General features: G+C 35.7%; 1 protein-coding gene across 1 annotated transcript in view; it reads left to right on the top strand.

Moving 5' to 3' along the window:
* Nucleotides 1-21,546, top strand: part of MYCBP2 (MYC binding protein 2) — a gene marked incomplete at its 5' end in the record, with an annotated part of 167,550 nt that overhangs the window by 41,782 nt on the left and 104,222 nt on the right. The window contains 10 exons of the mRNA XM_083884892.1: nucleotides 2,792-2,865; nucleotides 4,005-4,143; nucleotides 4,743-4,819; nucleotides 6,390-6,594; nucleotides 7,412-7,576; nucleotides 8,277-8,435; nucleotides 8,889-9,093; nucleotides 9,774-9,919; nucleotides 10,616-10,717; nucleotides 17,637-17,744. Of these exons, the coding sequence (XP_083741018.1) occupies nucleotides 2,792-2,865; nucleotides 4,005-4,143; nucleotides 4,743-4,819; nucleotides 6,390-6,594; nucleotides 7,412-7,576; nucleotides 8,277-8,435; nucleotides 8,889-9,093; nucleotides 9,774-9,919; nucleotides 10,616-10,717; nucleotides 17,637-17,744 (1,380 nt within the window). The remainder of the gene's footprint in view (nucleotides 1-2,791; nucleotides 2,866-4,004; nucleotides 4,144-4,742; nucleotides 4,820-6,389; nucleotides 6,595-7,411; nucleotides 7,577-8,276; nucleotides 8,436-8,888; nucleotides 9,094-9,773; nucleotides 9,920-10,615; nucleotides 10,718-17,636; nucleotides 17,745-21,546) is intronic.

Genomic DNA, 21,546 nt, shown 5'->3' on the forward strand with positions numbered 1-21,546 from the left:
TGAGGAAAACTGAATAGATACTGAACTCTGAATAGTGGCTGCCCCACTGAAATCTTACGGTGACTTGCAAGTTGTTCTAGTTCTGAAAAGGAATGCTGGGTAGAACTAGAGGCCAATGACCTTGCTTAACAGCTGAACACAGCAAATATTTGCTCCTAGTTGGTGTGGTATTCAGACATGGCTCTATCTGGAATTAATCTGTGGCAAATGCCTGGGCTGGTTACAGTGCATTAAAAAGATGTTAGAATTTATATGTACAGGGGATGCATAGGAGGTTAGGAGATGTGGTTAGAAGTTGATCCTAGGTAGAAGTAACATGACCTTAGAAAAGTCAGAGAACTATGGAATGTTTTCTCCTTTCTCAGCTTCGTGAAACAATGAACTTGTATTATAAAGGGCAGTCTTTCCACTCTAATAGATGATCTTGTAAATCCAGCCTTACACTGGAACTACCAGGCTGTGTCAACAGTCTTGTATCTAATGCCTTTGTCAAGATTTATACACTGTATCTGAGTTGTGCATCTGTTTTCTCAGTCCATATATCATAAAAGAATGTCTGAATTCCATGAGAATTTACTAGGTGACTAGAACTGAATTAACAGAGGTTTTCATCTTTGCCATTTCTTTCAACAGTAATGCTTACTGCATACCTTAAAACAGTTTGTCTTTTCAGCTGGAGAAATTGAAGTCACATGGTATATGCTTTTACTGTTCTCTGACTTAGGCTCAGGGCTATTCTCTTAGTGTGAAAAGTACTGCTAACTGAGGTAGCCTAGATGATCTCAAGGCTGGCATTATTAGCAGTTGCAGACTGCACAATATGAATGTGGGAGGTGATGCTTCACAGTCTTCTTTTGAAGCCTGTAAGGAGGCTGTGATTAGCAGATGTCTGTAGTTATGTGTTTTTAGTACAACATAAAGCCTTTCTCTTACAGCAATCTCCAGACAGAAAGCGTGATTATCCTCACCTCCATAGTAATATGCAGAGTCAGATTGAATAAGATTTAGGATTGATCATAGAAGCTCCTTTCTAGCTGAGACACTATATTAGTTTTTCCAGATACACCATTTACCTTCTATTTTTTAGTCTTCCTGTTAGTTTGATTTTTAGTGCTGGACCTGTTTGTTAGCTAAGCAGGTGCTGATACTTAGGAAGTCTTCTGGAGACCATGTATTTAAAAAAAAAAACAACACATCCCTGTTCCAGATTTCCTCTTTGAGCAGATCTATGAAACACAGGAACAACCCCCAGAAATGTTTACCAGGAGACTCACCTTTCTTGAAATGACTCAAGCAATAGGCTAAATAGTGCAATATGGACCCACTGGTGGCCAGAATATGCTGTTTCCTTGGCTGTTCTGCTTGTGTGAGCATGTAATTTTCAGTCATTCAAGGAAACTTCATGTTTACAAGCTTCCTGTAACCTTTGGAGAAATGTAATTTAGATTAGTTTTGGAACTTCTCATCCAGCTACTGATACTTCTTTTATCACTAACTCAACTTTGCAGCACAAAGAATTAGTAATGTGAAAAGCCTTTAGTTGTTAAATCTGAGATGATTTTTGAGAGAGCAGTATTTCAAACTTCAGTGTTTCTGCTGCCATTCTCCATCATGCTTGCTGCATACCTGATCTGTGATTCATACCCAGGTGTGCTCTAAGGGGAAGGAAAATTGTCTGCTTTTGGTACTTTGCTTCCAGATGTGAGAGTTACAGAAGGCTTTCTAATACATATTCCATTCCTGGTAAGACACTATTGGACTGGGCAGTATATCAAGAAAAAGTAAACAATGGGTTTCTCTGGGGTGTTTTCAGCTCTATTATTTTTAATGCTCTGGGTAAGTAGTAAAAAAGAGCAAACTTCCTGGTTGTGCTAGAAGGATATTGTGTGCTTCATTTAGCATTAAATTTATTAGATAAAATGCTAATACTGGATGTTTGTTAAGGTTATGAAGCAAATATTTGGAGTGTAAAATGGCTGTCCTGTAGTATTTTTGGAAGAGGACTCTACTGTGTGTAATCAATGAGACAAATATCTTACAAACCATATGATACCAATCTCTTTGCCAGTAGCTCCATCAACAGCACAGGAAGGGAAGAAGAAATGGTGTAGGGACATAGATTTAAACTTGCAGAGAAAGTGGTCTTTTTCTTTTTTCCTCCTAATTTGGGTAGAATACTTTCCTTGCCCAATTTTCTTGGAATTAGCTGACTATTGTCAATAAATGAGCAGTGTATTCAAGTATGTACTTCATAGTTTTCAAAAAAACCCCAGATGTTCAGCTAATAGTTTGGGAAATTTATAAATAATTTTAAGATGAGATGAATAATGAAACCTGTGATTCACTTATTTCTGTAAGTTTTATATGCTGCAAATGTTTATTTAAAGATAATGGTCCTTATATTAAAAAAAGTCTTTGGGGAAGGAGAAAGCCTTAATAGTCATGCAATATTTGAATTTAGTTGTGTTGTAATAGTTTAGAATATGCCTCTCAGGTGACTACAACATGCTTTTTTTCTGCATTTAAATATTGGGGTGTAACCATTTACATTTCATGCAACGGAAAGTACTGCAGTAACTCTTACAAGAGCTAAGGAGAATTAGATGCTTTTAGTGAGACAGGACATCTTCATGTAAAAGAATACATTATCAGAATGGTATCATCTCACTTGAGACAGAGTAGAACTCTCATAATCTGATTGGAGTGAGAATGAATCAGACAGAAGGAGACATCAGTGTGTGTATGTATGCTAATATAAACTGATGGAGTGTACTTCATTTTTCTCTCACAGATTGTCATACTGAAGGGCAGAATATCCTTTTCACAGATGGAGAATATATTAATCAAATAGCAGCATCTAGAGATGTAAGTTGTACAGATGATGGGTAAACTATTTTTTTCTCAACTGGGTTTTATTCTACAATATTTATATCTTCTTTTTTGCTTCATGTTTAGCTTTTTCTTCACTAACATGACTAAGAAAGAAATCCATGTAACTGGAAATAATGAGAAACTTCCATATTTGTGCATAAAACCCCCAGTATTTTGGTATTAATTCACGCAATTTTGATTTGTGATTGATTTTTTTTATTTTTCAGATAAGTTTTAAGAAACTCCATTGCTCTTTCAGGAAAAAAAATCTTGTACATTGAGTAATGTCCTTTTAACATGTTCTACAGGTTCTGTGTGGGATAAGCTTAATGGAGTTTAAAGATAAACTTTTCTCTTGATTTAATTTCCTACAATTGCTTTGGAACTTACTGGGGCATTTCAGACAGTTTAACTAGAAGAAATAGGAAATAGACTACATTCCAGTTAATTTTTGGATGTGAAAATTTCTTGTTGGCCAAATCTGTAGAAGCTCAATCAAAGAAGTGCTAGGGACAAAGCTATAGTGATGGTTGTTTTCTTTTCAGCAGACAGTTACTATGTTTTTAGTTCTGGTGTGGTTTTTGCTAGTGAGAAATCTGTAAAATAGGGATGGAGGTGCAACTGGGTTGTCAAAAGGTGCTAAACATCAACTGTAAGAAAACCAGGATTAATCCGTTTTGCTACTAACAGAACAATGATTGGGTTTTTTTTTTAATGTGTCCAAATGAAGATACTCTGCATTTGTAAACAGAAAACTCTTCTACCTACTCTTAACAGCAATCACTCTGCATGCAGAATTTTGGTTCTGAATCAGGAGAAGTTGAGGCCTTAAACATAGATGTAAATAGTTACAAAAATAAGATTTCTACAGCAGTTCACCATTTTTGTGGTGTTCATGGCATTTTCATAAAACTCAAATTCTATTTAAGGAGTCAGATACTTACTTTAGCTTGTCCTGATGGCCACTTTATTCTTTTCTTCTCTGCAGTAAATGTTATGTTATAATAAATGTTACTTTATCAGTGTGTCCTCTGACATTTACTCTGAAATAATATGTCAGTGCACTTTGGACTCGAGAAGTAAATTAATTCATTTCTTATACAGTATTAATTGAGTTTTTGTATTTCTTGCAGGATGGCTTTGTAGTGAGAATATTTGCCACGAGTACTGAGCCAGTATTGCAACAAGAACTGCAGCTTAAGCTTGCAAGAAAATGCTTACATGCCTGTGGCATCTCATTGTTTGATCTGGAGAAAGATTTGCACATTATCAGTAAGTTCTCTTCTTTGAAATAACAAGCCTGGTAATTCCAACAATAGAGCTGAAACATGGCACTTTCCTTTGGTTCTACTATGTGCAGGAAGGTATTGCTCCATAATAAACACATGGGGAGGTGTTTGAAACTGATTAAGTGTTATTTGACTCAGAGTCAAATCCATACACCCATTTTGAAGCATCTTTCTGTCTCTAGTAGTGTTCATGGATTTCCAGTATTTTCCTTCAGTTCTACGATAAATACAGAATTGTCTGAAGCTGGGACTTTATAAAACATAGTTATGCTGTAGAACTCCTTACTGTGGGTCAAAGTTAACAAGTTACAAGGACCACTGAACTGGATTAAAGGGAGAAAGTATTACATTGAAAAAAACATTTCCGTCAGAATCTGAGGTGAAGAATTGTGAAGGTATTTTGAAAAAAAAAATCACTTGGTCTTTGCTTTGGGGTATTTTTGCTCTGTTGAGCCTGCTTTTGGCTCTGTCAGAACAAAAAAGAAGCATATTTGGCTACATGGACCTGCAAAGTTGGATAGGTAACTGGTCTGTGAAACTGCCTGGTTAAACTGTTCAGTTAACGCAATCTTACTTGTGCAGGTACAGGGTTTGATGAGGAATCAGCTGTCCTTGGTGCTGGGAGAGAGTTTGCACTGATGAAAACTGCTAGTGGAAAGGTACTAAAAATACTCTGTTGTAAATAGCAAATTGCACCAACAGATTTCTGTGGTTTTTTTTTTAATTTAACCATTATTTTCCATAATTTCTTCTTGCCTTTTCAGTATGTTAGAATGTATGTCTATGATTGTATTCAAATATATTTTTCAGAGCCTACTTTCAAACATAAAGGATAAATAGTTGTTTAAAAGCATAAACAGATAATTGGAACCCGTGAGAAATCCATTACTTGAATTTAGAGGAATTTCTACAGTCAGTCTTACAATGAAGGGCTTTGTTTTAAATTTGGGAAACAAAGTTGCCTTCTGTCTATAAATGATATGTTGGCACCTTTGCAAACTTTACCATCTCATAACTTTCCACAGTCTGTCCATAGTAATTTATTTAAATCCCATCCTGATTTATTTTCCAATCCTTTAGAGAATTATTGATTCCCCTATGCAAATTTTTCAATTGATTTCTTTAAACATCTTCTTAATGATTTGATATGTGGTTCTGCTCAGTGGAGACTTTTTTAGAGGCATTTGGATATTCATGGAAATTTAGAAATAATATTGTCACTGACTCTTCACATTATTTGCTGTTTTTCTACTTACTGTGTTTCTGTTTCAGTGTGAAAGACTAATACTATTTATCTTGTAGAAGCATAGTTCTTAATTACACGTTCAGAATTGTATTGCTCTATTGGAATGAAGGCCTTGCTCTTCTGCTGTCAGAACAGTGTGATTGTTCAAAATGCTAATGAGTAAATATTTTTAAAGCACTTTCAATGTTATGTAACAGAATTTGATCAAATAGAACTCTTCAGCACTGGGGAGATAGATTAACTTTCAATTACCAATGGATTATCATTCAACTACCAATAATGCCTGTTCAGTATAAAATTAACAAATTTCCTGGGTTTGGTCTATGAAGTTGTCTGTGAAGGTAGGAAATACAATATATAAGGCAATGTAAAATGGCTTTCAGTGCCCCATAGGTTGACATACCAATTTTATAGAGCTGTTGAGTTGAATGGTTCTAAAGGAAACTTTTTAGTTCATGACAGTGTTTTCATGTGTGTTCATGTGAAACATTTTGTTCTGTTACTGTGTAGTCAGTTATTACTGTGCATTTACTAAACATATTTCACAAATGTACTGAAGCATATTAAAATATGTAGTAATTTGTTATTATGAATTAATTTTATTGTTGTAATACCATCTTGTTTTTACACGGACCAGACATTTTTGTGAGGTGTTTTAAATGCTTAGTTTCCTCTGAGTAGTTTCTTCTGTTCTTTCTTGTGTATTCTACTCATCTGGCCAAACAATTACATATGAAAACTCACTCACTGGCTCAGTAGAAATCACACTTTAAAACAATCTAATCTAAGAATCTAAGCAGAATTTTCTCCCATTAAGTCAAAATCGATTGGTTTGAGACAGAGCTACTGAAATGGCATAAGCAAAGTCAGGAAGAGTGCGATGTGATTTGAAATGAAAGGATTTAAAAACGGTGCAACTTTGAGAATTATGTAAGCTTGAAGTGCTGTGGCATAACTGAAACTGATAAACTTTTTTCTCCTAGATTTATTATACTGGCAAGTATCAGAGCCTTGGAATCAAACAAGGTGGCCCTTCAGCTGGCAAATGGGTCGAACTCCCAATCACAAAATCTCCAAAGATTATTCAGTTTTCTGTTGGACATGATGGCTCACATGCCTTACTTGTTGCTGAGGATGGAAGCATATTCTTCACAGGTTCTGCTAGTAAAGGAGAGGATGGTGAATCAAGTATGTATCATTGCTTGCTTGGCCAGTGTTTAGTAAAAGCCTCTTTAAGAGTTTTTAATTTGAGAAGAAGAGTAACCTTACCCAGCTACAGAATCTGATCTGTTTTACCACAGTTTGGGTTATGTGGTGGAAGTATTATTTTAGAGTTGTCCCAAGAAAAGCCAGTTGTAAATTTGGTCAAGAGGCCATGCTAACTGCCTGGGACTTTGAAAAACCATGGAGCCAAACTTTTGCCTTTTTGCTGTTGTTTTATTGAGCTTTGGAAATGGGTGTTTTGCTGGAGAGGTGGATTGATAAGAACTTGTAGAAGCAGATGTTCTGTGCTTGATCAATCAGAATTCTTCAGACATTAAGGAGGACAGATAAATTTAATCTTCAGGCCAACAAATGCCTCATCAATACAAAATTAACACATTTCCTAGTCTTGATTTCTGTAGTTGTGTGTGTAGGTTGAAACAGACTTTGTAAGACTTTAGGTGCCCTGAAGCTGTGATCTGCTGTACTATTAAATTAAATACTCCACTTTAGGAAACAGATGGTAGATGCTGATGTGCTAGATTAATAAGGATAGTTAAAGTGTTTTGAAATACTTGAAGAATCATTTCTAAAAGATACTGATCTAATCAAATCTTTGATTGCCATTGAATTTTTTGAGAGGAGCCAGTATAATCCAATTTTAATTAGACCAGGAGATTGTACATATAGTTAGTTGTTTGTTTGGGGTTTTTTTTCATTAGTGGTGTGAAAACTAATGATTATGCTTGTGATGTTTCGGGGATTTTTTCAGTAGACTTACTTGTAATTTATTTATTTAAAGCTAAAAGCAGACGGCAATCAAAACCATATAAGCCTAAAAAAATTATTAAAATGGAAGGAAAGATTGTCATATCTACAGCGTGCAATAATGGAAGCAGTTCTGTAATTTCCAAAGATGGAGAACTCTACATGTTTGGAAAAGATGCCATTTACTCTGATAGTACAAGTAAGTTAATGTTCATCTTTAAAATTATTTTTCAACTGAAGGAATTGAAATTAGTATGGAAGTTTTTATTTGGCCCATGAAAATGTTGTTTGTGTGTTTCTTACTTTTGTAATATATTTCTGATATTCTGTTGATTCAAGCAAATACAACAGAAGGGTAGAAAAAGACAGTTTCCTAAAGTTCTGTAGAAGAATTCAGTGTCAATGGTGACAAATATCCAAATTAATTCTTCCACTAAGGAGAAGAAAAAAATTCACTTGTATTAATCTGATATAAGAAGGCCACACAGGAAAAAGTCAAAGAAACAAGATGTGCTTTGCTACGAACAAAAGCTGCTGGAAACTAGGCCTTATGTGCTTCTCTGCTCATAAGGTAGCAGGTGATTCTGTACACCACAGTTTAAGTAAAATATTAATGAAATAAACTCCAATGCCTTTATGACTCTTTTACAATTCTTTTTCAAAACAAGTGATTTGCAGCAGTTTTAGGTTTGCTTTTAGCTTTTCATTTTTTGCAGAACAAGTGGCCTAAGCATTGTTTTCTTTTATTTTTTAGTGTAGCACTTGTTTTGTATATCTGTTTTTCTCCCTTCCTGTAAATTTTAAAATTGTCAATATCCACTAACAATTTTGTTACATCATTGAGTTTCCTTCTTGACTTGAAAGTGCAATTTGTCACTCAAGTGTTTTATGTCTTGCAGGTTTAGTAACAGATTTGAAAGGTCATTTTGTGACTCAAGTAGCCATGGGCAAAGCTCACACCTGTGTGTTAATGAAGAATGGAGAAGTTTGGACATTTGGAGTAAACAATAAAGGGCAGTGTGGACGAGACACAGGCTCTATGAGCCAGGGAGGAAAAGGTGTGGGACCTTAATTTTTTTTCCTTTTCTTTTGTGTGCTGGCAGATATCAGAAGTGAAAACAAAGCTAAACATAAAATGTAATTTCAACACTAAAGCTTGAATACGTGCAACATGATTTAAAAAATCAAGCATGCCCATGCAGAGAGAGATTTCACTGTGTTGGCAGAGCAGGCAAATCAGGCATTCCTAGTCATTCCTTTTAAAACCTGATCTGTGAGTGTTCTTCAGAATTTCATCAGTAATCCAGTGTTCATAGACACTAGGATAGTTTGAGGTGGAAGCAATCTTTTAAAGGTCATTCTGTGCAACCCTCTGGCAATGAGTAGGGACATCTTTAACCAGATCAGGTTGCTCAGAGCCCAGTCCAACCTGTCCTTACCTCTCCGTGTAACCAGAACCCTCTCTGCTGGCCTCGGAAAGCAAGTATTTCTTATTTCAATATCCTAATTAGGTTTTGGAGTTGAGAACATGGCAACAGCAATGGATGAAGACTTGGAAGAAGAGTTGGATGAAAAAGATGAGAAGTCCATGATGTGCCCTCCAGGGATGCATAAATGGAAGCTGGAGCAGTGTATGGTGTGCACTGTATGTGGAGATTGCACAGGCTATGGAGCCAGCTGTGTTAGTAGTGGGCGCCCTGACAGAGTGCCTGGAGGGTAAGCAAATCTGGGGGAATGTGGGTGGTACAGTGTGTTGGATGGCTAAAGCACTTCTTGAATGTGAACTGAGCTGAAGTTTCCATCTGAAGTGACTTTTAGCTAAATATATAGTTGTATGTTGCTTTTTAAATCAGAAATAGCTTAAAATTTCTGTAAATAGCCTGTGTCTTCAGGTGATATAGTTTTAAAAACTTTTTTTTTTACTTTATCATGGAGTTCTTTGCTAGAAGCTGTTGGATATGAACAGCAATGTAATTTGTCACTTCACAGAGCTGCTGGCTCAGGGTAACCTTTCTTCATCCTTCTGTTGGAAGTTTATCTTGCTGTTCAAGTTGCTTTCATCTGTTACTGCTTAGTTGAGCTGCAGAGACCCTCTGTGTCACCATTACTATTTCTTTAGCATTTTGTGTGCTCATTGTTTCCTTGTTCATGTTTTCATGAGGTGTACATTAAATTAAATAAGGAAAAGTTAATGCTGAGAAGTCAATTCAGTGGTCAGCCAGGTCCTGGCACCATGCAACAGCAGCTAGGACTTAAACTAGCTGTCCTTCCTGCTTAGGTCAGGAAAACTTGCATGTCTACAGATGGAACAAAGTAATAATCTATGTTTTAATTACAAAGGTATCAGTAATGCACAAAAATAAAAGATAGTGATAGAGCAACTCTGTTTGCTGCAGAATCTGTGGCTGTGGCTCAGGTGAGTCAGGCTGTGCTGTGTGTGGCTGCTGCAAGGCATGTGCTAGAGAGCTGGATGGCCAGGAAGCAAGGCAAAGAGGAATCCTTGATGCTGTAAAAGAGATGATACCCTTAGATCTCTTGCTGGGTAAGTGATATGAAATTAGCAAAATGGCTTTTAATTCTCATTTTTTATTGCACCTATTTTTTTTTCTCAGTACATTCATTTACACACTTTTGCTACAGGACAGTTTTCATATAATATTGTTAAAATGGTGCTTAACAGTCAGATCTATTGTTGATACAGCAAAGTGAGATCATTCTGTTAAGTGAACTGTTCTAAGCTTACCCTTACTATAGTCACCTCTGCCACCTTGTGACCTGTGCAGTTATGATACTAATGCTCATACAACAAGGTTAATCTTGTCCTTTTTGATATCCTGAAAATTTAATATAATGTTTTTATCAGGATTTAAGCATTCTTAAACTAAAACATGGCTAACTCACGTAAAACCTTTTAAAGATATAAGCAATCATACACTTGTTTTAATAATGCTTTCTGAAACTTTCTGGGGGAGAATGGAGATACTCATGACAACACATAAGTATGCCTGAGTACTACTTAGTGATATTGGAATTGTAAGATTCATGAAAACCAGGAAATTAGGAGATAAAGCTTAGAACTCTCTCAAATTTACTCAAATCCTTTTTGTTTATTGTCAGGGCCATGTAAAGAGCAGCTAATAAGTAGGTTTTCAGTTTTCATTTACTTCTTTTAGGGTTTATTGCCACCATAACAATTTTAAAGATAAGTTTACGTATTTTATTTTCTTAATCTATTTAGCTGTCCCTGTTCCTGGAGTTAATATTGAAGAGCACCTTCAGCTACGACAAGAAGAAAAGCGGCAACGTGTAATTAGGAGGCACAGATTGGAAGAAGGAAGAGGTGAGTGACTTATTAAAAGGGAGCTTGAATAGCTTAAGAAACTTCTGAGTCTGTTTTCGAAGAATAGTCTCCTTCCGATGAGCCTGTGCAATAACCAAACTAAATCAGATCTTAAGTAGCTGGTTTGTTATGTAGCATGTTTTTAGAAAATGGTGGGAAATCTTTGTGTTTAACAAAGTCTACCCATAAGAATCAGAATTTTAATGATGAAAAGGAGCATTTTATATCACTTTCACAGGTCAGTTTTTGGGGGTTTTTTTGCTATTTTCTAGTTGAATGATTGTTTTTTAAAATGTGAGTCCTAAGACATTTATGTGAATAAAAGACTTACAAGCCTGTCGCATGCTATTTACCTAATTTATGAATTATCTAATTACTGTAATAAATTATTCTGTTTCTGTTGTATAATAGTAGGCAGAATTTTTTTTTATAAAATGAACTTTTCTGTATTTGCATAGCATGAGAATATTGACACAGGCTGAATTAATAAACCAAACTCCACTGCAACTTTTCAAAATTTTCTTATGTTTTGTCTACCTCACTGTTGGTTTTCCACACAAACAGTAAGGTACCTTAAGAACTTTCCAGTACTCTTAATGTCCTAAAATTCCTCAGTCAATTTAAATTGGAGAAATGTAGCCTGATGTAAACTGTAGTATATTTATAAAGCATGATGATGTGGTTGCTAAGATTATTGTGTGTTGAGAAGAGGAATAACTTATTGGGACATATGCTCTTTCAAGTTCCTGCTGTGTTAGTACATACCACCTTGATTTTTCTTTTATGATTTAGATACTGCTTTTACTTGAATACAAAATGTGCCTTGTAATCCAAATTATTTCCTGGACTGTGTCTTTATTTCACTTGCATTAAGAAATTGCTTGTTTTAACCACAAATAAGGAGCAACAAGAAAGAGAAAGCTTGTAGCTGCCTGTGCATATGGAAAAGGATGGAATATTTATTTTCTTTGCATCTTTGTGGCTAATTTTAGCTCTGAGGGTGAAGAAGAGAAGCCTTTGTTTAGGTCATGTCAGAGTTGCTGCATGCTGCTGACAAATGTTAAGTGCAGCTAACAATTTTTTCTTGAATCCTAGTTAAATGCCCAGGCTTTATTGAAAGGTGCCACTGTTCAGCCCATCAGTGATGACAGAGCTGGGAGGTAAATTTCAGTTAAAAGAAAAAGAAGAGTGGCAGAAAAAAATTTACATTTGCTTCTATTTCTGTGGATAGAAGTAGAACCAGAGCAGCTTATCCCTTCTGTATGCCATCTGTTTCAAAAAGCAAAAAAAATCAGTTGAAAAGTATCAGGAATGTACTGTTATGGTTGGTTTTATAGATGTATGGGTGAAAGGAGGTTGTAGCCAGGTGGAGGTTGGTCTCTTCTCCCAGGCAACCGGTGACAGGACAAGGAGGGCACAGTCTTACACTGTACTAGGGGAGGTTTGGGCTGGACGTTTGGAAGAAGTTCTTCAGTGGAAGGGTGATTGGGAATTGGAATGCGCTGCCCAGGGAGGTGGTGGAGTCACCCTCCCTGAAGGTGTTTAAAGAGAGACTGGGTGTGGCACTTAGTACCACGATCTAGTTTACATGGGGGTGTTTGATCACATGTTGGACTTGATGATCTCAAAGGTCTTCCAGCCTAGTTGATCTGTGATTCTGTGTAGGGACTGTAGCTAAAATGATGTTGTTGGCCAGCTTGTCGCACACATTGGTGTTACATTCTCTATCTGAAGAGTGTTGAAATCCCATACCTGTGTGGCTGTGGGAGGTAGTGGGTATGCCAGTCTGGAAGGCTTGGAGATTAGTCTGTTTTGATTCAGAATGACTTCTTTTGATAAAGCTGGGAGCAGTGTTTCACAAATACTTAGAGATCTTGATTTATGTAGTCAGGTATGAATATTTGGTTTAGTAATCAATCTTGATTTGCATAATCAGATTAAAGAGCTCTTTTGCTTCTCCATCCAAATGCTGCAGTTTTTCATTAATGAGTTGGTGCAAAGAGTAGCACCATTCGTGACAACTCCTATGGTGCTGCTCTTTTCATAAGAGAGAATGACAACATTTAGATAATCTACAAGATTTTTTGTGCAAAAGGTTTTGCAGTCTAATAAAACATAGTTATAACAAAGATAAAAGACCAGGCAGGTTATTTGTTGCTTAGTTTTCCCAAGAATTCTAATATTTCTGCATATGTAGCTGAACAAATCCATGCTAATGAAATAGCTGTTTGGAGATGCAAAGAAAACTTTCCACCTTTCAATGTTTGGAAAGCGCTGCTTAGTCTGTTAAAGGCCAGCACCAGCTCTTTAGGGCCTTTCCGTAAGGTACACAGTGTTTAGTTTGTCAGGGTTCTGATTTCTGGGTTATTTAGTGTGTTAATGCCTGCCTTTTATCCTTTAATAAGAAACAAAGCATACATAGTTTTATGATAGTCAAGAATAGGATTCATCACTGAATGTTGCTACAAACTCTTTAGTTCCAATTGGTGACCTTTATTCAGTACAAATATTTTCAATAAATCTTGTATTTTATTATATTATATTTATTTTATACTGTTTATATCATATTATAAACAAGAGGACTATGAAAGCTTTAAAAATACAGGACTTTTTCATTCCTAAAACAGTCATACAAATAAAAAAAGTCACAAAGAAACCTCTTACTCATTTGCCCACTGAATGTGTTGAAATAGGACTAAAGTTTAGGAGAGGTGTCTAGAGCACAAGTGCTGGAATTATACTGATTTTTAAGTTGTCTAATTGTTTTTGTTTCTTTACCAAAGCTCTGGATTTGGTCCTATTACAGTGACCTCTGATATAAAAATATGTTCTGGGGGTCCACTTGAATTAAGAACAAAAGTGATTGTTGTGTCTGTAGGTGTGAAAATCATTTAATTCCTTCACAAGATCAGTTGTGGTCTCTTGTATTGAAGAAGATAAGAATGCTCATCTTTATTTGCATTTATCTGAAAATAACTCTGAATTTGAATGTTCTGGGTAGAAGTAGTTGTTAATAGCTGCAATATCAATGTCCTGGTTCAATGTTACTGTCACAAGCAATGAACTCGCTTCTCAAACATCATCCAAGTAGCCTGCCACTGTTGTAAAGGACCTGTATAGATGCTGTTCAGCAGCAGCACACAGAGTAACTACACAAATTTTAAGTGCTTATGCTGTAGTAGCCTTTGTATTTTACCTTAAAGTGAGTCACAAACCATACTTGCTGTGATGGAATTGTAAGCAGCTAATAATTATGTTTCGAATCAGTTATTCATGTTGCTATATTCAAGAAAGAAATTCTGCTTTAGTGAAAAAACAGCCTTTAAATTTATAGTGGGTAAAAAGTGTTTGTTTGGGATAATCAACTATTTAAAAACATTTGTAAGTTCCTTAATATTTATTAGGGTTGTTTGCTCTTTTCTGCACACAAGTGACTATGATAAGCAGTGAAGAGGGCTCAAAATCATTTCCACATTGTTGTGTTGGGTGTATGGCCTTCTGAGAAATAAAGCCAGCTGTATTCATCACAGCCTCTATGCTAAATCATATGTCAACGTAATTATTGATGGAATGATCTCAGCTCTTCACTGTCTCTCTTCTGGTGAGAAGTGAAGGAGCTGATTTTCCATATGACGAAATGTTTTTTGTTTTTAAGCTCGTTTGGGGCTTGATGAGAGTAATGAGAGGTGAATATGGAAATAGTTGCACTTCATTATTTTCTGTAGCAGTGAGGAAGTTTTGTATGTTAGAATGTTCAGAACATGGTTAATTATTTTTTCCTTTCTATGAAACTATTTTTTTGTCATGTGGGCATTAAATTATGCCTTAAGGGATTACAGAAATCTGTGGGCCACATTGTACAATTAATGTGATGAACCTAAGACTAGCATTTTCTGAGAGAGCTAATCTTGAAAGCTGTTCATGAGACCTTTTTCAGATTAGTATTTGAAGTAATAGAAATTAGAATAGTCAAAGATTTCAATTTTTTACTTGAAGGTAATTCTGGGACTTTTTTCAGAAGGTGATGAGAATGTTAGAACAGCTTTTTAAACTATATTTAACTAATAAGCTAAAAAATACAGAGATGGTTCTCAATACAACGATAATAAATGGTCTTATGCTTCACTGGTATTTCACTACTACTTTTTCTCAGCCTATGATGTAAAAACCTCTAGATGATCATAACTGAGATGCAGATTTGGTGTGTAATTAAGCAAGGTTTAGCTTTTGATGCCCTTACAGAAAAGGAAAATTAATTTTCATCAGTCTTATCCTACTTGCAACAACAAAGAACCCACAGACAATTGATTAATTTTAGTCCAAGCTGCTCTGTTTTAAGACAATATTATCTGAGGCTGCCTAGATTTGGGCATTTTCTCATTTTTCTGAAGTGTAACTGATTCAATTAATTCAGTGATTAGTTTTACCGTGGTAGGCTAAGTATCATATAAATCTGTTTAATATCTGCACAAGCTGCTCTGAGCTTGGAATCAGTTTGTCTATTCATTCCTGAGCATATACCTAAAATATACAGCAGAACTATCTGTACAAGTCCAATATTACTTGTCAGGTTGACTAGGAGAGTGTGATTCAGATGAGTAGCTTGGAAAGGAATGGCAACTGTGTGCTAGCACCATGCTGGAGCTGACAGCCTCTTATGCTTACTAAACATCCTCTGTCGTACAAATCTCCTGTAGTTCTTTTGCTCACCCTACTGCACTTCCTTCTGTCTTGCTGAAATTCTCTTTTGTTATCTTTGCTCTTGGCATTAAAATGCCAAAGGCTGCCTTCAGGGCTGTGTCTTGTTCCTGGCCCTGTTCATTGTGCAGACATTTTTTTGAGCTTTGGAATGTTTGCCTAAGTTATCTAGAGATCATTCAGTCATGCACAACTATTTTAGATTTATACTCTTCAAGCCGCACTCTTTGCAGTCCTTGCATCTCTTTTTTGCAACTTTGCTAATCTGAGTTTCACTTTTGTCATGTTGTCCTGTCCATTCTCTATTTATTCAGATTTTAATTTCATTAGGAACTTTTCAGTAAGTCCTTCTGCCTTATCTTCTCATGTTCTTCATTCACCTTTCCTCTGTATCATTCATCCTTCAGACATCTTTAGCTTTCATAATCTGCTTCTTATTTGTCTCTTCCCCTTTTTGCTTTTTACTGGTGTGCCTCAGGATACTACTCAGGATACTCCTCACTATCCCCTCCAACTTGTTAAGAAGCAAAATGTGTGTGTGTTTTTGGTTTTTGGTTTTTTTTTTTTTTTTTTTTTTTGGTGTAAGTCAAAACTCTGGAAAGTAGAATATTAAACATAGCAAGTAGTTTGGCAGAAAGTAGTGTTTACCAAAAATGCATCTATTAAATGGAAGTTCCAATTAAGATGAGACTGTGAAAAGAGGGAGCACAATAGCAAGACAACTGAAGGAAGAATCTGCAAGGTGCAGGTAAATCAAAAGCAAATTATGATCCTTGATTAGGAGAAGGAGCTCTGAATTAGCAAGAGGGTCTGTTCTGGAATAAAGAGAGTCCAAATAAATACAGTAGAACAAAAATTCTGTGTTGTGTGCAGAAACAAACATAACTGAGGAAGTTGAGGGCCATTATGTTGTCTAACATGTTTGAACCCCTAAGCTAGGGGGGATAGACAGTAATGTATTTTTAATTTTTTTTCATTTTGTTTCTTAAGTAAATGCTAAAATTTGGGAGCTCCTCTGTATGGAGAAAGTTTCTTCATCTGGAGGTTTTAAAGCTTCATAGATTCAGTCTAACTTCCACTTAAATGCCTATCCATGCTGTTTAGTATTAGTGAAGGAGGTGATGGTCTAAAGCTGATAGCAGAAAACCTCAGACAGTGGCCATTTATGAAAAGTTAACCTACATTGTCTTGTTCATGAAGTTCAGCTAAGGAATGAGAGTATCAATGAATTTGCAGAAGAAGGAGGAATATTTGTCTTCAAAGTTTTGCATAAGTGATTTATAACACAACAACCTGATTTGGGGTGCTTTTGTTTACTGTTCATGGAAGGACTGGGTTTGGGAACCTGGGGAACTGAGTGTCACTTGGCAGAATTAGTTGCGCCTGATTCATGGTTTACGTTGAATATGAGACTTCTGAAAATACGTGACATATCCAAAAATTCTTGGTGGCATGCCTTATCTATGAAACAGGAGAAATTTAGATTTAAGAAACAAATAGCTTGTCCATGACCTGCTTATACTCAGCCTCAGTTAAGCATAGTACTTCACTGCCTGTGTCTAGATTTTTAAAAAGAAAAAGTAATCTGGAAAAATTTTAAATACGTGCATCATTGCTTTCTTGAAATCAAATCTTCTCTTGAAGACCATTCAATAGATGGAAAAATACTTTTAAAATAAATGGATTTCAAAATTACTAAGTAGATGAGAAAAGAGTCATATGATTTGAATAACTTTTTTCCTGAAAAGTGGAACTTTTTCTTTAAAAGTTATAACTCTGCATCTTAAATGTAGTAATTGCAAACAGGTTTATGGTGGTGTTTTTAAATTTAGCATTGATACTGTTCTGAATCAGTATTTTGAATGTTATATTGTAGTATGTAAAGCAAGATAATTCTTTTTATCTTTCAAAGGCAATAACAGGTATTCACTTTGAAATTTTACTCTAGTGTCAATATGTTGTATTTCTATTGTTTGCAGTACAGTTGCATACTTAGAAATTCAGGTAAAATTATCACTATGGGTTATTTATTGGTTTTTTGCACAAGTTATCAAGAAATGCCAACTTTCTTGTCTTTGAAGGCCTTTTAAATTTAGGAAAACAAGATTATAATTTGTTTTGTTTTGTTTTGTTTTTTCATTGCTTTTAATTTGAATTTTGTTTAACACACTGTTTCCATTTTGTGAGCTTTCCTATGCATGTGCAAAATGTTTCTCCTCAGGCCCCCTTGTAATTCCTGGTCCTATTTTTATGAACCATCGAGAACAGGCTCTAGCCAGAATCAGACTCTCTCCAGCACCGCTAAAGCATAAACGGGACAAGCACAAAGGTATTTGGTCTTCCTTACTGACTAGGGTGGAAATAAGCCCAGCCTCCCAGTCACTTCTTCCAGATGCTGCATCTGTCTTTTCAAAGAACTGCACAAAATGAGTTCTGCCTTTCTTCCTGTTAGTATCCTGTTACCTGAGGAGAAAGAAAATGCATTTAAATGTTGACCTTTCTTTAGAAATGTGTAAATGTTCATTAGTCTGCATCATCTTTGTTTTTCTTTCCCCTTTTTTTTCGTGAAATATGCATTGTCTTTCTGTTTTCTCTCAATTCTAATGCTGTCTCATTCTTGAGGTTATTTTTACTGTAGGAAACTTTACATGTTAGAGTGACTCAAGACTGTTGCACTGCAACTTGTTTTGGCTTTTTTTATCCTTTGTGTTGTGTATTTGGGGTGATTACTTGAACATATAAGTTCCAGGTTTATAATTCTGGCATAAATCTTTTCATAGGTATGTTATCTTTCAACAAGCCCTTTCTAGGAGTGAAATATTTGAAATAATGTTAATATTACTTTTTATTAATTTTTAATGGGGAGAATGCAAATCAAAATACGTGTTTTTGTCTGCAATATTCTTGAGTTAAATGTTTTTTACAGAGTATAAGTATGAAGGTGTCTTGATATTTCAGACATTTTTGTATGTCTGGCAAGCCATTTCCAAGTGTCATTTGTTCAGATATAAATTATATATGTTTCTTAGAAGTGGTAGTGTATTACTAAATATTTCAACTGAACTTACTGAAGTGGAGCTATCTCAAATCTGATTGTAGATTTATATGCATGTGCTCGTGTCTGTACATACATTATATGGATATATATATATATATAAAAGATAAATATGTAAAATTGAGGTTATAGACCTGATGAAAGTAAGTAGGAAGCTCCTGAAAATGGTGAACCCAGAATACTTCAACTATTTTCTTAAGAATAGCTAAATACTACAAGTGTTAGTATGGCATTTCAGTTGAATTAGTGGAAGTTGCTGATTGTATTTGGCATGTGTGCAAACAAACTGTATGTCAGTTTGAAGCCTTATGAGATAAAGTTTTAGTGTGTGTGTGGGTGATAGGCTTACTGAGTTATGAACATACTGGATTGTAAAAGCATCTTAAGTTATTTTATGGAAATAAAAGCAAAATCTCATCCTTTGAATCTGCATAACATTCAGTCTTTTTGGAAGGCGTATTGTCTGAGCTTTAAGTCTTGATGGATTCAGTAGAATAACCTCTCATAATCTCACTGAAGAGCTTGCATGCTGAAAGAGAACATATGGAATTTTTAAGTGTTATTACATGTATGACAGTTTGCTGATGGCCATTATTCTTGAGCTGGATGCTACTGCTTGTTTTACTGCATCCCTTGACTCCACAGGCAAGTGCATAAAGGAGTACACTTGTCCTATCTGCATCTGTGCTTCTTTGGCATGTGTTAGACATTGGAACTCACTTCAGATCGAGTATCTCCTTACAAGAGGTGTATTCATTAGTGTCAGTTTGAGGCTTATGTTGCCTCTTGGAGTTGTAAGAGCAATGTAAAGATCCATGTTGTACTGGAAGATTTTCTCAGATATGCCCTGTAGAACTGAATATTTATTTTTCTTTAAAGAAGGCTATATGGAAGGAAATAGTTTATTTTAGTTCTTTGTGTCTTACACTAAAAAGATAAGGAGATTTTCAAAGAAACTTTTAGACTCTTTCCTGCCTCAGAAGATTGCCTTTCAAAAGACAGCCATAAATTCCACTAGGAACTAGAAATACCCCTTAAAATCTCAAAGAGATTCCAAGGGAAAAAGGAAAACTAGTGAAATGGACTGTTATCCAAGTAACAGGCAAGGTGGAAATGGTGAAAAAGATAAGGTATATTTCTTATCTTGGAAAGCACACCTCTTTTCTTAAGGCAGAATGTGAAAGCTATAATAGAGCAGAGATAAAAGGACATTATCACATTGAAATCAGCATTTAGTTTTGAACATGATGCTTTCCAAACTGTCTTTCTTCCTTCAGATATTTCTGCTATAGTAGTCTTCTTCACACCAACCAGACCTTCAAGATCCTTGGGCAAGGCATGTTTAGTTCAGCTGGTAGTAGTGATAAAGGCCAGTACTCAACTTGCTGATACCTACCTGTTGCCACCTCTCTGCTTGCAGCTGCAGAATTTCTATTGATAATGGTATTTAAACTTGAATGTGGACAACTTCCTCTGGACTTCTTCAGACAATTATGGTCTAATATAAAATGTGCATTTGATATGTACTTGTACATGTTGTCAAACCATGAAGTCACGGAATGGTTTGGGTTGAAGGTACTTTAAAGATTATCCAGTGCCAAGCCTCTGACATGGACAAGGGCACTTTCCACTAGATAAGGTTGCTCAAAGCTGCATCCAGCCTGGCCTAGAACACTTACGGTGGTGGGGCATCCTCAGTTTCTCTGGGCATCCTGTTCCAGTGCTTCATCATACTCAGAGTAAAGAATTTTTTCATAATGACCTACCTGTCTGTCACTTTTGGAATTCCTCTGTTTGATTGGCCAGTTGAAAACTCCAACTTCATTCAAACAGCTGTTTTTTTAGAAATCTTGCCATTATCATTTACACTTTTCACATTTATAGGGTCTGCATATGAAATCATTGTTACTACAAAAAACTACATAATTAAGCCTAGTCTTCCTGATTTGTGTCTTCCACAATTATAAATAGAAATTATTAGGTATGACATTTTTGATATGCATGGAGTGGTTTGACACTAAGAAAAAAAATGAGCTTGTGCTTCATCCTCGTTCTTTAATGAGGTAGTGAGTTTCTAGTCTACATCTCCAATCCCTATGGATTTCCATAACTGGGGATCTGAGTAAAAAAGATTAATAGAAGTCTGTAAAATTTTCTCAACTGCAGAAGTGAACTGAATAGCAATTTAAAACAAAGTAAGCTTCTTGAGTCAGCTAAGATTCAGCAATTTGAATGCCACCTTTTTCCTATATTCAGAAGTAGTGGTAAATGTTCTAAGGAACATGAAACAAATACCCTGAAAAGGACAAAGACTCAATGAAGCTGAACCTGCGTGATGGAAGAAGATATAGGTCAACCATATTGCAGATACTAAGAGAAAATAACCAGATGTTCAAGAAAATTTACTTGGAATTTGCTTTTTAACTTTTTAGCTAAGATACCACGTGAATGAATGGCAGAGTAGTTTGAAGCACTCATTGGAGTGAGACAGCTGACAGTGAAAAACCTGCATCTAAGACTGAGTTTATAATTAGAATGTGAGTTTGTTATCACTTTTTTGTACTCGTTATGCACTTGTGATTCTGCATATTTTACCTATAAGCTCAAGTAAGCTCCGTAGCAACCTCTCAAGCATCCAACAGACTCACTTCTTTTGCTGCTCTCACAGGATGGATGATTTTCACAACCAGACTATATTTCTCTTACCCCTGCACTGTAGCAAAAAAATTGGTTACAGATATTTCAGCTGCAGCCTGGGCTAGACGGCCAAGAAACTGCAGGCACATGCTGATTTGTTAAAATAGTGTTGTATATAAAGTCTGTAACTTATATTATGGCATTCAAAACACCTTGTAAGGGTTGGACATCACAGAAACTAACCAGTAACTTGACCAATATGTTTTATCTGGGTAATTGCTGCGAAATAGAGCAAAAATTTGTTGGTGTATGATGTGGTCTGAAGAGACACTTACTGTAAGTTTTTTTTACTGTATGGTCATATTCCATTAAAGCCTTTCATCTGTGGGGAGAAGACATGTATTTAACATTTTTAGAAGTGCTTTTTCTCTCTTCCAAA

Source organism: Zosterops lateralis, assembly GCF_965231275.1.
Source record: "Zosterops lateralis genome assembly, chromosome: 2".
Lineage (NCBI taxonomy): Eukaryota > Metazoa > Chordata > Aves > Passeriformes > Zosteropidae > Zosterops > Zosterops lateralis.